The sequence below is a fragment of the Oncorhynchus gorbuscha genome, linkage group LG11, assembly GCF_021184085.1.
Source record: "Oncorhynchus gorbuscha isolate QuinsamMale2020 ecotype Even-year linkage group LG11, OgorEven_v1.0, whole genome shotgun sequence".
In the NCBI taxonomy this organism is placed as follows: Eukaryota; Metazoa; Chordata; class Actinopteri; order Salmoniformes; family Salmonidae; genus Oncorhynchus; species Oncorhynchus gorbuscha.
The window spans coordinates 38212155-38232549 of NC_060183.1; the positions used below are offsets into that span (position 1 = coordinate 38212155).

The 20395-nt window shown below is 42.4% G+C and overlaps 1 protein-coding gene across 2 annotated transcripts; it reads left to right on the top strand.

Annotated features, from left to right (window-relative positions):
- Nucleotides 1-13: 13 nt before the first annotated feature.
- On the top strand, nucleotides 14-19983 carry LOC124048591 (MORN repeat-containing protein 5-like). Of its 2 annotated transcripts, none has more exons than XM_046369535.1 (5): nucleotides 14-575; nucleotides 744-891; nucleotides 1514-1625; nucleotides 2312-2437; nucleotides 18158-19983. In XM_046369535.1, the coding sequence occupies exons 1-5, from the start codon at nucleotides 529-531 to the stop codon at nucleotides 18172-18174; spliced, it is 450 nt and encodes a 149-aa protein (XP_046225491.1). In that variant the 5' UTR covers nucleotides 14-528; the 3' UTR covers nucleotides 18175-19983. The 2 variants fall into 2 exon arrangements, with proteins under 2 accessions (XP_046225491.1, XP_046225490.1); XM_046369534.1 differs by having other exon boundaries at nucleotides 42-575; nucleotides 18393-19983.
- The last annotated feature ends 412 nt before the right edge of the window (nucleotides 19984-20395 follow it).

Consider the following 20395-nt stretch of genomic DNA (forward strand, 5'->3'; position numbering starts at 1 on the left):
TGCAGGTTTCGAATGCATTTCAGTGACGCAATTTCTTTGCGACACACAACTGAGAAAATGTGAGCCATTTCGTCTCTTTACTCGATTTTTAGAGCAATTTGCATTGTCTCAAGTATTGTGTTAACAAGCCTTGTTTTTTTCTCAGACAAGAGATAACATGCTCGGCTTTAAGCATAATAAACTTAATGCAAATGGTGAAATAGTCAAAAAGACACAACCCTAGCTTCACCGTTTCCACGGCGACGTGGTCAAACAAACACCCTGCAGGCCTAGTTGCAGAAATTGGTTCCCACTAGATAGCAGCCACAAAATCAAAATTGGCCAAATCGTAAAAGTGAAGGAAAAGAAAATGTGCTTTTTGGTCTTAAATTAAGGTCAGCGGTTAGGTTTAAACATCACATATTAATAAGATAAATTGTATAAATGTGCGGGGTTTATGACTTTAACTAGTGACGCCCACAGAAACCAGACAGCTATTAGCTAAACTAACCCCAGTTGTTCTATGTAGCTTTTAATAAAATAACAAATATGGAGTTCACAGGTAGCAGTTACACTGGAAGCTTCAAGAATGGCAGGTAAATGAATCACTAGTTTTGTCATAGAAATTTAGCAAACTGGTCTGTGTCGAAATTGTAATGTTGGGAAGCTAGCTAGCTCGCACCAGTTCTTGCACAAGTTGAAGTTCATTGTTGTTCTCATCTCACCACTGGTGAATTAGAGCTGCCATTTTCTCTGTTCTTCAGGATGGAGGGAGAAGGAGAGTATAAATTCCCCACAGAGACCAGATATGTTGGGGAGATGAAGAATGGCATGTTCCATGGAAAAGGTGTACTCAATTTCCCAAATGGAAGCATATATGAAGGAACTTGGGAGAAAGGAATATCCAAACAGGTGTGTAGCATACTGTGTCTCTGTGTGTGTGTGGGGGGGGGGCTTCATACGTGTGTAGGTCTATGTGTGTGTTTCACATTGGTTATAGTGGACATTACATCTGGTCCCCTTTAGCAATGATATACATTAATTGTCGCAATTATTACGTTGCTATACCTCTCCCCCTACATGTGCTCTCTGCATGCTCCACACAGGAAATACATTCCTTTTTGGTCAACCGTTCATTCATGCGTATCTCAGCCATAATAGTAGCCAGTTCGATTATTATCATGATTACTACGCTCCATTAGACATGATCTAGCAAGCAAGCAAGCCCATGACCAAACACACCTTACTCCGAGCCAGCGCAGACCCTTTGTTCATGGTAAAAACTCCACAGGATGTGGAACATAGCCTAGATCTCTTAACAAATGATGCATGATTAAAAGACAATTCAACCATATTGACATAGGCCTATGTTGTGGTAAAATGTAATCCCCCAATCCAAACACAAGTTTGTCTCTTTTTTTGCCTAATATCCCTGTTTTGCCATTAGATGCAAGTTTCTGACTGAATATAAACAGTTTGATGCAGGGTACTACAGTGTTTAAATCACGTAAACTACAAAGTGTTTAATCCACAGGGAAAGTATACTTTCTCTGATGGACTGGAGTACCAAGAGAAGGACTGGGAGTTTTGTGATGGCTATGACAGACAGTTCTACACTGAGAGGTGCAATGGACTCAAACCTGCAGGTAAACTTTAGCTTATTTTCTCTGTGAAAATATTCCAGAGGGTGTATATGAACAGATTTTAATAAGATTTAATGGTGCTAAAACAGTGCCGGTTCATCTTTAATATAAACAGACTAAATCCTCAAATCCTTAAAGTGGCAATATGTAATGTTTTGGGCGACCTGACCAAATTCTCATAGAAATGTGAGTTGTAGATATATAATTCTATTTGAAAGTCTAAGAAACAGTAGATATGTTCTTTGTGCGCCATTTCTGTACTTCCCATTCTTAAGTTTTGTTTTTGCGTCTTACTTTCGGTTTTGTACACCAGCTTCAAACAGCTGAAACCGCAATCATTTTGGTTATCGAAAATATATTTCACAGCGGTTTAGATGGTACAATGATTCTCCACACCAGCTTATTTTGTCACATGAACTGAAATTAGGGGAGCTATTGGAGTTTTAGCAACCAGGAAATGGCGGAGTGATTTCTGCATAGTGCAACTTTGTTTAAAGAATTAGGGTAATCATCTATTTAGTCTCTATACCATAGCAATGGAATATAATATATTATCTCTGTTTTTTTACCACAATCTGTCTGTCTTTCTTAAATTATGTCACTTCTTTTGTTGTTTGTCTCAATACATATAACCAGGTACCAGTTACCATATAACCACTTACTTACTCTCTCTCTATCTGACCTGGCAGGGGAGCCTCAGCTGACAGACTCATTGCGTGTCATACCAGATGGCTGCTATGACTGTGGGGATGGATTCTATGACCCCAACGCCAGGGTCATCACTGACTATGAGCATCACTTTCTCAGAAACGCAGGTGAGTGGAGACTGTTGGAGCTCACTTCAAGGTTTTTGTGGGAACAGATCCTGGCGTCTTGTATCACATATGTTTCTAACCTCCAGCTCATTAGAGCTCAGTGTGCCACCATGTCTCCATTACAATTTGACTTTGACATATGCCTTTCTTATCTAATTGTTGGGCCTTTCAAAGTAAAATGTATTCCTTTATCATAATGTTCAGGGTAGATATTAACCCATGAGTAAGTGTCGGCCACCGCGGAAACATTTGATACTAAACTGAAAAAGTACTATACTGGTGGATTACTCAGATTCTCTAATATAGTAGATTATTTTAGTCAGATACTTTGCTGAGGCAGCCTTATTACTCTATAACTCATCATCTGCTGGTCCTCTCAGCCAAGCTTGCCTCTCCACTGCAGTCATTTTAGTTTTGTTTTCAAAGGGAAAATGTAAAACACATTTTTTTCCACCCATTGAGTGCCCAAATGTGGGATCTTTGATTTGAAGGCAATGAGGTATGTCAGGTTTTCCGATCACAATTCCAATACCCGTGCCAGTTTTCATAGTTTTACATCACCAGACAATGTCATGGTTTAGGAATGGTTATGGATCTAGTCGTATCTCTGTGAATGGGATGCATGGTGCTTTATGGGAGACTGCCCAGCTGTGAAATAATGTCCTTTGAAATAATAGACATACTGTATGTTATCTTTTGGCACAGGTTGCAGCCAAGGCAGCATTCTTTGGAAACAGTGAGTGTAGCTTAGCCTATACATACACATACAAGAACTGAAAAACAAATTATGATTTGAACATTTATATTTATGATTTTTCTTTGATTAGCACACCACAAACAAAGTGTGTATATTTGGATGATCGCTGACAGGCAGACAGCGGCCTATGATTTACTAGTGTCCCAGCCAAACATAATACATATAAGAATACGCATATTAATCACTGTGTGATCCGGAGCATGGAAATCTAATTCATGTGTATAGACAAAAACAGACGAAGAGATGCACATCCTGAACAGATGTCTTGAACATACTATATGTAATAAGAATTATGTTCCCGATTTTCCTCGCTTTGGGTCCTTCATAACAGTTCTGGTATTGATCAATGAAACGGAGGGAAAGAAATGTAGAGTTGAGGAGAAAAATAGCTTTAAAAACAATACTGTTGTTCCAATAGTCTGATTCAGATGAATTGGGTCTGTCTGCTGTTTGTTCTGTGATTTTGCACAGGACATATTTAATTCATTTTGCAATGATTTGTGATTTCAAACTCAACATTACAAATCTCTCAGATCCATTATCATCTCCTTGATGGATTATTGGCCCCTTATGCAGATACTTCGATAGTGCATAATTAAAAATGTAATCTGCATATGGGTTTTTTTAATGGAAACATCCAGTGTTTGTGTAAGAGGAACTGTGTACGAGTGGGATCATTGGGCTTCGAGCCCATATGACGTGACAAGGAAAACACTGTGTCCTCTGGATTTATTTTCATCTCTGAGAGGTTGAAGGTACATTTGTCAAAATGGGTGTGAAGACAGAATTTATTGCCAATGGCTTCCATCCAGGAAGGAGGAAAGCAGAGGGTCCCTGCACTTACTGTACATCCAGAGGAACTGATCTCCCTGCGGGGACGACGTGTTTTGAGGAGGAGAGGAAAGAGTGCACTCACAGCTGTGGTACAGGACAGAAGAAGGGTTGTGTGCCAAATGGCACCCTATTTCCTATATAGTGCACCACTTTGTGCACTATATAGGGAATTGGGTGATATTTGGGACACAATCAAGAACAGAAGGGGAAGATAAGAGGCAGGGGTAAAAGGGCAGGGGGACGGGGGAGCGGAGCAGGGCCCTCAGCCCAGAAAGCTGCTGCTGGGCCGGGAAGGAAGAGTCAGGGAAATGCCCAGGCTTTGGGCCAAGACCTGAGAAGAAGTGCAAAAGCAGATGGGAGGAAGCCCTGAGGAGGAATCTCTGAGTCTTCACAGCAGCAGCGGAGGAGGGGCGGGGCGAGACAGATCATCTGGATGTGACCCAGCATCTCTCAGGTCGGTCCAGTCCGGGGAGTGGAGTGGTGGTGCGGGTGGAAGAAAGGAGTGTCCCCGTCCGCCTGATTGTCAACCAACGCCACATGGAGCCCACTGTTGGCTGCCTCCCAGGTATAATCGACTGTGTCGTTGTATCCTCCTCTTTACCCTTCCCTACTCTCCCCTGTCCTGGCAACACACACACACACACACACAAACACACCCCAGCACTGCTCTGTCTCCAAAAATAAACAACCTTAGGAATCACAGATATATAGAAATCGAAAGAAATCTTGAGACTTTTGTAAATTAAAGGTTATTTTCCTGAAACCATCGGAACACCATTTATAGTTAGAATTTCGAATGAGTGCTTCTAATTCTATGAGGCCATAGGGGCATTTCAAGGGGAAGTGCAGGACACTGGAGGCTTTGTAATCTGAAGACTGCTGTTGCCAAAGCCAAGCCCTCATCATTATCTTGATCATGTGTAATAACACTGGCTAGGAGAGCCTTGTGTATGAACGAGGTTTAGGAACTTCACAGAGCGTCTTGCATGGAGCAAACCGCACAGAGCCGAGGTGGCAGACAGGCAGGCAGTGATCGACTGACATCCCAGCTAACAACAAACGTTCCCGCAACTTTAGAACATTTTCTCTAAAGAGTTTCATTAGGTCATTAACTAACGTTTTTATAAGAATGTTCTTATGCTGCAAGGAATATTTCAAAGAGACCATTCCCTTAATGCCAGCAGCATACCACTGCTGGCTTGCCTCTGAAGCTAAGCAGAGTTGGTCCTGGTCAGTCTCTGGATGGGAGATCCGATACCGTTGGAGGGCCAGTAGGGGAAACTCTCCCTTTGGTTTAAGGCGATCTCAATGCCCCACCACCTTTTAATATTAGTTTTGTCATTTTTATTTTTCAGAGGGTGGTTACAGGTACAAAGAAAATCGAATAAATGCATATAAAGATAACCCTGACCCATTCACCCCCTCAGTCCCACTCATCCACCCGCCCACTTCCTCCCTCTCCCCATCCAGAAACCATGCTTCCCACCCCGCTATGCACTTTACAATGTATTTCATAACTTTGCCCCAGAAGCATTTAACTACAGGGCACTCCCACATCATATGAAGGAATATGCTTACATGTTCAGGTGACTCAGTGGACAGTTGGGAGTTGGGGACAATTTCATCATAAAACATTTCCTGGTTGTTAAATACAGTCTGTGAACGAACTTGAACTGTATAAATTGATGGTTCGGATTACGGGATGCCAGGGTTATATTTTTTCCACATTCTGTTCCAGTTAAAGCATGGAACAGATTCAATTAGATCTGTAGACCATACTTCTTTAATGGCTAGCTCAGATATTATGTTTAGATATTGTAGAGATCAATCCTTTCGGGAGCCCATGTAATTTATTTATAAATCCCGTCAATGGATGTTTTGGTAGTTGGGTTTCCCAAAGGACTCCATAGGCCAGCATTGCTGACCTAAGTTCTAAATATAGAAAAAAAGGAGTTGCCCGTTAATGTGTATTTCAAATCATGGAATGTTCTCAAACCATTTACTGTCCATGATATTGGTAAGGGTATGGATTCCATATTTGGACGATTGGGGGGTTCCAAAGGCTGCCCTCCAGATCGCAAGGCATTATCATGAAATATTGGAGTATTGGCATATCACTGAAGGGAAATATTAAGGGATATATCACTGAAGACCACCTCTTCCAGGGCAATAGGATACACTATATTTCTCTTGATACTCAGCCATGGGGCAGAAGAATCTAAACCAATATTAGGATGGGGCAAAATGCTAGAGCCTGGAAATGCAACTTAAAGCCAAGACAACGCAAGAGTGGCTTTGGGACAAGTCTCTGAATGTCTTTGAGGGGCCCAGCCATGGCCCGAACTTGAACCCGATCAAACATCTCTGGAGAGACCTGAAAATAGTTGTGCAACTACACTCCCCATCCAACCTGACAGAGCTTGAGAGGATCTGCAGAGAACAATGGGAGAAACTCCCCAAATAAAGGTGTGCCAAGCTTGTATCATCATACCCAAGAAGACTTGAGGCTGTAATCACTGCCAAAGGTGCTTCAGCAAAGTACTGAATAAAGGGTCTGAATACTTGATGATATTTGTTTTATTTTTTATACATTTACAAAAAATAAATAAAGCCTGTTTTTACTTTGTCATTATGGTGTATTGTGTGTAGATTGATGAGGGGGGAAAACTATTTAATCCATTTTAGAACAAGGCTGTAATGTAACAAAATGAATACTTTCTGAAGGCACTGTAGGCCTCTACGAGTCTGTATGCTGGAAAACCTTGGTTGCGTGTGAATTGTAGTTGGTCTTGTTAGATTTGTCCGGCATGTCCAAAATGGCGTTACTGTCTGTCCCAATAACCAGATGGCATTCAGTTAATTCTAAAAATATGCTGTTCATCGAATACAAAAAACAGGGTCATATGAATTTGGAGCATACATTAATAAAGGCAATTTTCTTTCCATTATGGATACATTTAAGGAAAGTGATTTTGCCTTTTTGGTATTCCCCATTAATCCAGATGGTAATTTTGAGTTTCTTATGTATCATTATTAGCGCTGAGCGATTAACCTAAACTTCTATAATGTTCTGTTTTTTTAAACAACTAATTGACCAAAGTCGGTTCAATTATTTGAATTCCATTTCCCTCATTTTTTCCCCCTGTGAGATCAATGCGCACATCACAGTTTCTCGAGAGATAAATCAGATCCAGCCTGAACTGTGAGGTTGTAGGGAGTTGTAGTTTCTGACAGGCCACCTTTATACTTAGTGTAATGAAACGGCAGGTCTCGAACCCTCGACCTCCTAGCCCGAAGCGTGCTATCGACAGCCTAGCTAACCAGCTCTGCTAGGGCGAGTAAAATGGTCAGAGTGAGGTGTTCTCTCATTTGTGTCTGGAAGTAGCTAGCGAGCAAGCTAGCCAACTTTAGCCAGGCAGGCAAACTGCAGAAGGACATGTCGGCTACAATTCCCCATGGTTTATCAGTGCAATTTTGACAGCCAACCAGCTGAAAAGGTTTGAGAGGGTTTATCTAATGTTCCTTCATTATATTTTAGTTATGTTGCTCTGGGTAGAATTAGTTGTTGATCTTGTTGTTGATGTTGAAGCCTACATTTTCATGGTTGTTTGAGCAATAGGACTGTAAAGTTCCCAAATGTAAGAGGACTCCCATGGTATTGACATATTTGCAGAAATCCATTCAGGTGTATGTTTTGGCGAATGCGTTTTAATGATTCAAGTCGCGCTGTTGCAACTGCCTGTAAACACACAGTCCAGTTCAAATTGAATGATGGCAGGCCCTTGTAGCAAATGGGTTATTTGTGTCAAGGCCTATAGTAGCTCTGATTGGCTATGGTGCACCGGTCTGCATAGACTCTGTTTCTGGATGAGACAGATGTTTTATTTACTGCAGTGTCTATTAACTGTCCAAATGCACGGGCGGTTTCCCACTCTATATTGCTATAGAATTTTCACAAATGCCTTAGTATAAAGTAATTCCCAAACATTGTAAGAATTTATGAAAACGTGAAAATGACCATACAATATCTGTCATGTTCTTCCTGGAGGTATATATGAACAGATATAAATAGGATTTCACGTTGCTAAAATGCTGTCCGTTTCACTTCAATGATGTCATTATTATCTTTGCTATAAAGCCCATGGATGTGAAACAAAAAGCAGGACCCACAGGGAAACCCACCCATTGGTCGTTTCCCACCCAGAACCCCCCCCCCCCCACCCGGTTCCTGCACTATAATAACAGGGTTGAAGCATAGTGGTGAGTGGGAGCCTGATCTATGAAATTTCAAAAGCAGCATGTTTGTTTTATGGTCTTAAGGTATTGAGAAAAAGATATAAAGTAAAACATAAAATGATTAACCATTTACCCCTTCAGACCTTTAAATGTAAGTATGCATACGTCATAAATTAGGGTGGGTAGTGATGGGGGGAAAAGTTGGCTAAATATAGGAACAGAAATGCGAGCGTAAACAATGAAATATCCTCATTATTACTATTATGAGCAATATGCTCTAAATGGCCTTAAACATAGGAAGAAGAGGAGAAAAAAACAAGCAATAATGAATTGTGTGGAAGACTATATGGGACTGGTCATCTATCCTAAACAGTTTAGCCCATAGAGATGCAATGTGCTGTTAAATTGAACTCGCCCAGAACGTAGTTACCATGTTCTCAGAACATAAGAAATGGGAACGTTGCAAGAAAATTAATGTGTTTCCTTTTCGGAGGGTTAGGAGAATATGCCATCAACGTCCCACCAAACATACTCAGAACATAGGATATTAATGTTCTAGACACGTAAATGTTCTATTATTCCATCAGTGTTCCACCAAACATACACAACATGGTTGCCATGTTCTCAGAATATAAGATAACAATGTTCTAGACATGTTTCATGGGAACGTTGCAGGAACATTCTGTGGATCAGTTGTTAGGATGTCACCTGACGGTCCCAAAGAAATGTCCCCCCCCCCCACCCCTCCCCTCCCCAAAAAAAACATGAATTACACATCACACCTTTTTACTTTTGCAGAGCTGATGATAAACCAATAAACCACATCCATTCATAGCTCTTTGTCTGTTGGCAAGGTTAGGGATACAGACACACACACAGTGCATTTAACATAATGTTTTCAACTTACATATTTGACATAGATGATTAGATTGTGCATGTTCATTTATACTGGTATTATGTCCTCACCTGGGATTTGAACTTTCCTACAGTACTCCAATCTTCCCTCTACGCCTCCATGTCAGTTATTGTTTAGTCTGACTGTTCTAATCATTGATTTGATTGACTTATTTGAGTGATATAAGAGCTTTCTGTAAAGTTGTCTAATGTATAGTTGTCTAATAATATTTCGCTAAGAATATGCGAGTAGGGTGATTACCATAGCGGGTCTTAAACCCAGGACACCTAACCCTAACCACTGTCCCAATAAGGGATATCTTTAGGACAAGTGCTTATTGGGCCAGTATAGTTAGGCCCTGTCCAGAAGAAACTTTCCCTTTCTCTTTCCCTAAAATTGTGACCTGAGTTGCTCTCATTTCTCCAGCTCCACCAGACCTCCCATGAATAGCCTATTTAAACAGCTTTTTGATGCCAGAGACACATTCGGTACATGATCCATAGTATAACAGAATATACGCTACAAACTGAGTCGATAGTGGAAAACAGGAGCAGATTGAGCTGATACACACTACATCTCTGCACAGTCCTATCAGCACCGAATTCTTCTCTATCTTTTTTTCTGTTGGGTTTTCATTGTTGATATGTTTCACCCAGGCTGATTCGTTTTCCGCGGGGCAGTGGACATCGACCGTAGGGGGTTTTAAATATGTATTTTTCTCTCACCCATCTACACACAATACCCCATAATGACAATTTGAAAACATGTTTTTTATACATTTTTGCAAATGTATTTACATTAGTATTCAATACTTTGTAGAAGCACCATTGGTAGTGATTACAGCTGTGAGTCTTTCTGGGTAAGTCTCTAAGAGCTTTCAATACCTGAATTGTGCAACATTTTCCCATTCATAATTGTCTAAATTCTTCAAGCTCTGTCAAATTGTTTGTTGATAATTGCTAGATAACCATTTTCAGGTGTTTCCCTAGATTTTCAAGCAGATTTAAGTCAAAACTGTGACTCGGCCACTCAGGAAAATTCACTGTAGATATGGCCTTCGGGTTTTAGGTTATCAGGTAGTATCACATTTTTCATTTCATTTCTTTACAGCACAACGGTTTGATTTGTTTGATCGTAGCTAGCTACATAGCTAGCTACATAGCCGTCTGTGTATCAAAGATAATTGTGTAGTCTAGAGCGATTTTCTAGGTTAGCTAGCCAGCTATTGTCGTTCTTTTAACGCAACGTAACGTAATCAACACTGCTAGCTAGCCAGCTAGCCCCCGAATAGCAGCACTGTAGAAACTATTACACTCAACGGAACGACTTGATTAGTGTAGTGTCAACAACGCAGCCACTGCCAGCTAGCCTACAAAGTCAACAACGCAGCCACTGCCAGCTAGCCTACTTCAGCAGTACTGTATCATTTTAATCATTTTAGTCAATAAGATTCTTGCTACGTAAGCTTAACTTTCTGAACATTCGAGACGTGTAGTCCACTTGTCATTCCAATCTCCTTGCATTAGCGTAGCCTCTTCTGTAGCCTGTCAACTATGTGTCTGTCTATCCCTGTTCTCTCCTCTCTGCACAGACCATACAAACGCTCCACACCGCGTGGCCGCTGCCACCCTAATCTGGTGGTCCCAGCGCGCACGACCCACGTGGAGTTCCAGGTCTCCGGTAGCCTCTGGAACTGCCGATCTGCGGTCAACAAGGCAGAGTTCATCTCAGCCTATGCCTCCCTCCAGTCCCTCGACTTCTTGGCACTGACAGAAACATGGATCACCACAGATAACACTGCTACTCCTACTGCTCTCTCTTCGTCCGCCCACGTGTTCTCGCACACCCCGAGAGCTTCTGGTCAGCGGGGTGGTGGCATCGGGATCCTTATCTCTCCCAAGTGGTCATTCTCTCTTTCTCCCCTTACCCATCTGTCTATCGCCTCCTTTGAATTTCATGCTGTCACAGTTACCAGCCCTTTCAAGCTTAACATCCTTATCATTTATCGCCCTCCAGGTCCCCTCGGAGAGTTCATCAATGAGCTTGATGCATTGATAAGCTCCTTTCCTGAGGACGGCTCACCTCTCACAGTTCTGGGCGACTTTAACCTCCCCACGTCTACCTTTGACTCATTCCTCTCTGCCTCCTTCTTTCCACTCCTCTCCTCTTTTGACCTCACCCTCTCACCTTCCCCCCCTACTCACAAGGCAGGCAATACGCTCGACCTCATCTTTACTAGATGCTGTTCTTCCACTAACCTCATTGCAACTCCCATCCAAGTCTCCAACCACTACCTTGTATCCTTTTCCCTCTCGCTCTCATCCAACACTTCCCACACTGCCCCTACTCGGATGGTATCGCGCCGTCCCAACCTTCGCTCTCTCTCCCCCGCTACTCTCTCCTCTTCCATCCTATCATCTCTTCCCTCTGCTCAAACCTTCTCCAACCTATCTCCTGATTCAGCCTCCTCAACGCTCCTCTCCTCCCTTTCTGCATCCCTTGACTCTCTATGTCCCCTATCTTCCAGGCCGGCTCGGTCCTCCCCTCCCGCTCCGTGGCTTGACGACTCATTGCGAGCTCACAGAACAGGGCTCCGGGCAGCCGAGCGGAAATGGAGGAAAACTCGCCTCCCTGCGGACCTGGCATCCTTTCGCTCCCTCCTCTCTACATTTTCCTCCTCTGTCTCTGCTGCTAAAACCACTTTCTACCACTCTAAATTTCAAGCATCTGCCTCTAACCCTAGGAAGCTCTTTGCCACCTTCTCCTCCCTCCTGAATCCTCCTCCCCCTCCCCCCCCCTCCTCCCTCTCTGCAGATGACTTCGTCAACCATATTGAAAAGAAGGTCGACGACATCCGATCCTCGTTTGCTAAGTCAAACGACACTGCTGGTTCTGCTCACACTGCCCTACCCTGTGCTCTGACCTCTTTCTCCCCTCTCTCTCCAGATGAAATCTCGCGTCTTGTGACGGCCGGCCGCCCAACAACCTGCCCGCTTGACCCTATCCCCTCCTCTCTTCTCCAGACCATTTCCGGAGACCTTCTCCCTTACCTCACCTCGCTCATCAACTTATCCCTGACCGCTGGCTACGTCCCTTCCGTCTTCAAGAGAGCGAGAGTTGCACCCCTTCTGAAAAAACCTACACTCGATCCCTCCGATGTTAACAACTACAGACCAGTATCCCTTCTTTCTTTTCTCTCCAAAACTCTTGAACATGCCGTCCTTGGTCAGCTCTCCCGCTATCTCTCTCAGAATGACCTTCTTGATCCAAATCAGTCAGGTTTCAAGACTAGTCATTCAACTGAGACTGCTCTTCTCTGTATCACGGAGGCGCTCCGCACCGCTAAAGCTAACTCTCTCTCCTCTGCTCTCATCCTTCTAGACCTATCGGCTGCCTTCGATACTGTGAACCATCAGATCCTCCTCTCCACCCTCTCCGAGTTGGGCATCTCTGGCGCGGCCCACGCTTGGATTGCGTCCTACCTGACAGGTCGCTCCTACCAGGTGGCGTGGCGAGAATCTGTCTCCTCACCACGCGCTCTCACCACTGGTGTCCCCCAGGGCTCTGTTCTAGGCCCTCTCCTATTCTCGCTATACACCAAGTCACTTGGCTCTGTCATAACCTCACATGATCTCTCCTATCATTGCTATGCAGACGACACACAATTAATCTTCTCCTTTCCCCCTTCTGATGACCAGGTGGCGAATCGCATCTCTGCATGTCTGGCAGACATATCAGTGTGGATGACGGATCACCACCTCAAGCTGAACTTCGGCAAGACGGAGCTGCTCTTCCTCCCGGGGAAGGACTGCCCGTTCCATGATCTCGCCATCACGGTTGACAACTCCATTGTGTCCTCCTCCCAGAGCGCTAAGAACCTTGGCGTGATCCTGGACAACACCCTGTCGTTCTCTACTAACATCAAGACGGTGGCACGTTCCTGTAGGTTCATGCTCTACAACATCCGCAGAGTACGACCCTGCCTCACACAGGAAGCGGCGCAGGTCCTAATCCAGGCACTTGTCATCTCCCGTCTGGATTACTGCAACTCGCTGTTGGCTGGGCTCCCTGCCTGTGCCATTAAACCCCTACAACTCATCCAGAACGCCGCAGCCCGTCTAGTGTTCAACCTTCCCAAGTTCTCTCACGTCACCCCGCTCCTCCGCTCTCTCCACTGGCTTCCAGTTGAAGCTCGCATCCGCTACAAGACCATGGTGCTTGCCTACGGAGCTGTGAGGGGAACGGCACCTCAGTACCTCCAGGCTCTGATCAGGCCCTACACCCAAATAAGGGCACTGCGTTCATCCACCTCTGGCCTGCTCGTCTCCCTACCACTGAGGAAGTACAGTTCCCGCTCAGCCCAGTCAAAACTGTTCGCTGCTCTGGCTCCCCAATGGTGGAACAAACTCCCTCACGACGCCAGGACAGCGGAGTCAATCACCACCTTCCGGAGACACCTGAAACCCCACCTCTTTAAGGAATACTTAGGATAGGATAAAGTAATCCTTCTCACCCCCCCTCCTCCCCCTTAAAATATTTAGATGCACTATTGTAAAGTGGCTGTTCCACTGGATGTCATAAGGTGAATGCACCAATTTGTAAGTCGCTCTGGATAAGAGCGTCTGCTAAATGACTTAAATGTAAATGTAAATGTTATTGTCCTGCTGAAAGGTGAGTAATCTCCCAGTGTCTGGTGGAAAGCAGACTGAACCATGTTTTCCTCTAGGATTTTTCCTGTGCTTATTAGCTCCATTCTGTTTATTTTTTTATCCTGAAAAACTCCCCAGTCCTTAATGATTAAAAGCATACTCATAACATGATGGAGACACCACTATGCTTGAAAATTTGGAGATTGGTACTCAGTAATGTGTTGTATTGGACAAAAAGTGAATTGCTTTGCCACATTTTTTTGCAGTATTACTTTAGTGCCGTGTTGCAAACAGGATGCATGTTTTGGAATATTTGGCATTCTGTTACAAGCTTCCTTCTTTTCACTCTGTCAATTAGGTTAGTATTGTGGAGTAACTACAATGTTGTTGATCCATCCTCAAGTTTCTACTATCATAGCCATTAAACTCTGTAACTGTTTTAAAGTCACCATTGGCCTCATGGTGAAATCGCTGAGCGGTTTCCTTTCTCTCCGTTAACTGAGTTAAGAAGGACGCCCATCTTCCAATAGGTGCCCTTCTTTGCGAAAGCATTGGAAAACCTCCCTGGTCTTTGTGGTTGAATCTGTGTTTGAAATTAACTGCTCGACTGAGGGATAATTGTATGTGTGAGGTACAGAGATGAGGCAGTCAATTAAAAATCATGTTAAACACTATTATTGCACAGAGAGTGAGACCATGCAACTTATTATGTGACTTGTTAAGCAAATGTTTACTCCTGAACTTATTTAGGCTTGCAAATCAAAGGGATTGAATAATTATTGACTTGTGTTGTTGTTGCGGAAAATAAATAGGCCTATAAATGTTGAAATGTTGGCTACAGAGGAAGTTGGTATGTTTTGAATTTCAAGTTATGAATTATGAAATGTCATTAAATTGTTTGCACTTTTTGAGGGTGGTGGCGAGTGGGTGCTGCCCTTGTTTTTTAAACTTTTATTATCATTGCACCTGCCCCCTCACCCCCCCAAAGGTCTGCAAAGCCCTGTATCCCACTGCCAAGGAAAACACCCCTGGCTTTGGCTACTGCCACTCTATTGTGAGTCCAGTGGTGCATCCCAAATGGCACCCTTTTCCCTATAAAGTGCCCTCTTTTGACTAAGGCTCATATGGCTCTGGTCAAAAGCAGTGCACTATAAGTAGTCTAGAGAATAGCGTGCCATTTGGAATGCAATCAAGCTGAAGATTTTTCCAGAAGATACAATCAGTAATGTTCATGTTTGCTGTAATATCACAGGGTCCTTTACTGAATCCTGAAACTATCTCCTCTCCAATTGTAAATCCACTCAGATTATTTTCATTCCAACAAATAACCTCTCCCAGAATAATGACAACTCCGACGTCAACTATATTCAGGCGTTAAGTAACTAACCTGGCTGGTTGGCTGATCTATTGGTCAAGCTGATCTGACAGGCATTACGTTCATTTAACACTGTTAAGTGTTTCTGCTGCATTAGTTGACAGGAAACACCTTCTTTTTTTCTTCTTTTTTTTTACAAGGAGCCATTATCGTTTCCCTTTTGCATTGCTGCTCGTGGCTGAGCCTCTCTGTTTGGGTAACGAGTTATATCCAGTTATAGACACCACCAAACAGTCTCAGTAAGGGCCGGGGGGGAAAGGCAGAATTAGTATGGGAAGACAACCAACAAGAAAATATTTGTAGCATTAATGTCATGTTTATGATGTGCCAACTGACATTTAATTAAGCAATAAGGCCCGAGGAGGTGTGGTATATTGTGAATATACAATGGCTAAGGGCTGTTCGTAGGCACAAAGCATACCGTTTTTAGTCATGGTATATTGGCCATATACCACAAACCCTCGAGGTGCCTTATTGCTATTATAAACTGCTTACCAATGTAATTAGAATAGTAAAACGTTTTTGTAATACCTGTGGTATATGGTCTGATATACCACGGTTTTCAACCAAACAGCATTCAGGGCTCAAACCACCCAGTTTATAATATGCAATATAGTCTACATGTAGGGTGAAGTATGTATGAGTGGGACACTTTCTGGTGTTTTTATGTTTGCTCCTTCTCAAGTAATGTTTATTTCATGTAAGGTCTTGTTCACATTTTTTGGGGATGAAACAACTTGATCATTTATCATTCAGTGGATGCTACAAACCCCTAAAACAACATCACACCCATACTTTTGCTAAAGCGGAGCAGCAAGGTAGCCTAGTGGTTAGAGTGTTGGACTAGTAACCAAAAGGTGGCAAGTTCATATCCCCGAGCTGACAAGGTACAAATCTGTCGTTCAGCCCCTGAACAGGCAGTAAACCCATTGTTCCTAGGCCATCATTGAAAATATTCATTTGTTCTTTAACTGACTTGCCTAGTTAAATTAAGGTCAAATACATTTAAAAGCGTGTGTTAGTGGGACACTTTAGTAAATGAACTGGGACACAATTTTTTTCATTAGTAATACATTTGTGTCCCATTTCACACTTCATCAAAAAGCCTTTGTAGAAGCTTGTAAATAACACTGTTTTAAACATTTTGTGACAAACTTTTCCTTTCCTCGCCTTGTGTCCCTCTAATTCCTTCCACCATTGTCCTATGCTGTTTATTTGCTATATATAGCTATATATAGTCTAAAATCGATTCAGAGCTGTTATGAACAACTAAAATAACATTTCAATGTATTTTAGAATATCTAATGCAGTAAATGTTTTTAAATGGATTTAAAGCTTAATTTGGTGCATTTGTTACAGCTGAAAAGTACTATAAATCAAATTTTCATAAAATATAACTGTTTACATGAATGGTTATTATATTTGAAAGAACTACTAATAACTATTCATTTTAACACACAAAGCTAGATTGTGGAATTATACTTGACAGAATGACAACATTATCATTGTAGCATAAGGATTCATATCTATGGGAGTTGTTCATCAAATCACATGTATTTATAAAGCCCTTCTTACATCAGCTGATATCTCAGTGCTGTTTCAACTGGTCACCCCATCTAGGAAACCTGACCACACACACACACAAAACAATGATTTCACCCTAACCAAACCATTTTTTTCAAGCACAGAACACATTCAGCAACAACCCAATACACATTTTTGTGGTTTGCAATATTACCATAGTACAGTACTCTAAAACACAAATGTACCACTAGGCCTACACCTAATGTCCCACTAATGCTGACATCACCCTAGTGTAAAACTTGTTTTTTAAAGTTCATATTTTTTTTGTTACATGACAGTCATGTGTAGACGAATGAACAAAACAATTCAACCATGCAGGCTAAAATCATTTGGATCTGGTGGATAATATTTGTATTATCCATTTGGGTTTTTAAAAATATATTTTTTTACTTGAGTGTAGGCAAAATTATTTTCCCAGGAATTAATATATGCAAATTAAAGTCCCTGAACTATTTCGAGTAGTCATTATAGAAGGCTTTATTGCAGGTTTAAATAAGAAATCCACAGTAGGCAAAGAATTTAAAAACACATGAAGTGTTAAATGTTTAGATTCTGAATTTCCATTTATTTCAGATTGCATCGAACTATGGTGGCCACCTGTGCCCTCAAATAGAATTGTATTAAGGTATCAATTTAGCATGGACTTAAACGCTCTGTGAAGCGATCACAATCCTAAGAGGGGAAATTACAGCAAAAAAAATGAAAATGTGTGAATTCTATCTCATTACCATAAGCGCTCAGGGAAACGGTAATTGCAGTGCTAAGGCCTCGCCACCAACAGAAACCGGTGCAGAGGTATTAATTGGTTTAAAATAGTGATGAGATGTCCTTCTTGACGGTGACCTCCGTTGCAAAGAGGGGAGGCAACACAACGCGACAAAAAAAATGATGGATAGCCTTCGTTTCGTATGCAGCTGCTGTGGTGCCTGGTGCGGCTCCGGGCCAGGGCGCAACTGTGATTTCAATTGCCGAACGTGTGAGCCAGGTAGAGTGGCGAGAGAGCCGACGGAGTGGCTGTTAGGACTATCGCAGGCAATTACACACAATCAGGCGAGAGCTTCAGACCTGTTCCCAACAATGGGCCCGGCGCACACTGTTCCACAGGGTGAGCACTCAAGTGTGTGCAGCTGCGACGACCCGATTCAGTCCCAACAGAGAAGCTGTAGCCTCCTCGGCTACCCCGTGATCTGTAACGATTACCTCATTTCAGTTTTAACGATATGAAAACCAATATATTATCTGTTGTTTTGGTAGTCGAGTCATCCTTGTAAAAAAAATGTTCGTACATTTCTTTGGTGTGTGTGATTTAAGAAGTTATTTTCTCCTAATTGTTACCTTGATTTTGACGGAGATGTGAACGGGACTTATAAGTTGAATGTTTTCGTTTCAGAAGCTCGAATTGAATGACAATGATATGCTGCTTCCAGTCCAGAGGCGTTTCCCCCGTCTCCCTTGATTATAGGTTTAAACGTTTTTTTATGAACTAGGCTATTAGAATAGGTTATTTGTTTATACTAGACTTGTAGTTCTTAGAGGAATTGACTGTTTAAAAATAGTTTTAAAAGGTTGTTGCCTTATTCTGACCCTATTATTATTATTCTGACCTTATTTCTATTTTCCTGCAGATGACTATGAACATGAGTGGATTGTGTCCACTTGTCGGAAGAGCTGGGACGAGATCGTTGGACATTCACCTGAAAAACTAGGCCACATTTCAGAACTGGACATTGAGTTGCAGGCTTGAGCGGAAAAAATAAATAAAAGGCAGCTCATTTATGGAATGTTCAACAGTGGTGCATACAGGCCTACCTGTGAATTATATTTCGTGAAATCTGAAAAATCCTACATGTTCGTTTTTATTTTAAATAGGTTTAATTTGACCAGATACATAAAAACAAAATAGGTAAGCCTATTTCAGATGCACAAAAACACAGTGAAGCACATGTGAGCTACTGAAATGAAATATGTGGGGGAAGTCATGCTAGAAGAATACACTCATTTAGTCAAACATTTTCATGCAGCCTGAGAGAACCCCCCCCCTCACCAATCCTTGATTTCTAACTTGTAAACCCTTTTGTTTACTTGTAATGTTTTGTCCTTAAATGTCCCTGCTCTGCTCTCTCTGCATGGTGCTGAAATGACTGTACTACCAGTGCAGGCCAATGTAATCAGTGTCAAATTGTTCTCTCAAGTGTCCTCGAAGAATCAGCAGCTTAATGGATGCAAATGAACATGAAATATGACTCCCTCTTATATAGGCTATGCAAGATATCCATCAGCACAATATACTGTTTCCGATAGGCTTCGTTTCAGTCAGGCTTCTATTTAGGTGCCTTACTATATTTCTCAATATAAGGCTTTGGATCCAGTAATTGCATTTTCTACTATAATGTTGTGCTGTAGTGTTTTTGCCCAGACAGACAAGCGTATATTTGCGAGTGGGACGTTTTAGTCTGTCTCGGCTAAAGCTGCCCTTTGAAACAGGACCTAGGTTAGAGGATCAATCTCACGATGCAGCCTGACAGTGGCTTCCTGTCTGTGATGGCGCTCAGCTGGGCTTGCCGGACGAATCAGCTGCAGAGTGGTGGAGAAGAAGAGGGGAGGAGATGAGTCATTACTGCGCACACTGACCCATGAAGAACCCGCCAGCTCAGCCATCGGCCTGTGATTGCTTCCTGCCCAGCGCCGGGCACACACACTTTTACACACAGACACACAAATTGACACACCGAGACATGCAAGTATGCACACACACAACCAGGTACGCACCGGACATACCATAATACTTCAAATAATAGCCCGGCCGTTTATTTGCTTTTCAATCACTGAACACAACCGCCAGGTGTCTATTTCCTTAATGCACACAGCTTTTGCTCAGAAAAATGTGAAGTCTACCATACTGTTTATTGTGACCGGTATAAACATTATAATAACACACCCATTGCCCTTTATCTACTTTTGAGCACTCTCAATGGTGCTCAATAAAGTTAACTCGTGAACAATAACATGTATTTGAAACAGGCGTTTATTTGTTGACAACGTGTGCCGATTATTGGCTATTAAATGAGACAGGCGGCTATTTGAGACTGGAAATGCACACACACCAGAATGACCTGCAGAGGCTTACGGTGCCTTCGGAAAGTATTCAAACCCCTTGGCCTTTTCCACATTTTGTTACATTACAGCCTTATTCTAAAATTGATGAAATAGTTTTTTTCCCTCTTCAATCTACTCACTATACCCCATAATGACAAATGTTTAAAAAATAAAAACAGAACTGACACATTTACATAAGTATTCAGACCCTTTGCTTTGACACTTGAAAATGAGCTCCGGTGCATCCTTTCCATTGATCATCCTTGAGATGTTTCTACAACTTGATTGGAGTCCACCTGTGGTAAATTCAATTGATTGGACACTTTGGAAAGGCACGCACCTGTCTATATAAGGTCCCACAGTTGACAGTGCATGTCAGAGAAAAAAACATGCCATGCGGTTGAAGGAATTGTCCATAAAGCTCCGAGACAGGGTTGTGTTGAGGCACAGATCTGGAGAAAGGTACCAAAACATTTCTGCGGCATTGAAGGTTCCCAAGAACACAGTGGCCTCCATCGTTCTTAAATGGAAG

Bases quoted from the DNA above. Each gene is read 5' to 3' on its own strand.
- LOC124048591 (XM_046369534.1), top strand. From the start codon at position 529: ATGGAGTTCACAGGTAGCAGTTACACTGGAAGCTTCAAGAATGGCAG. The intron at 576-743 runs GTAAATGAATCA...TCTGTTCTTCAG, and splicing joins GGAAGCTTCAAGAATGGCAG to GATGGAGGGAGAAGGAGAGT. The intron at 892-1,513 runs GTGTGTAGCATA...TTTAATCCACAG, and splicing joins AGAAAGGAATATCCAAACAG to GGAAAGTATACTTTCTCTGA.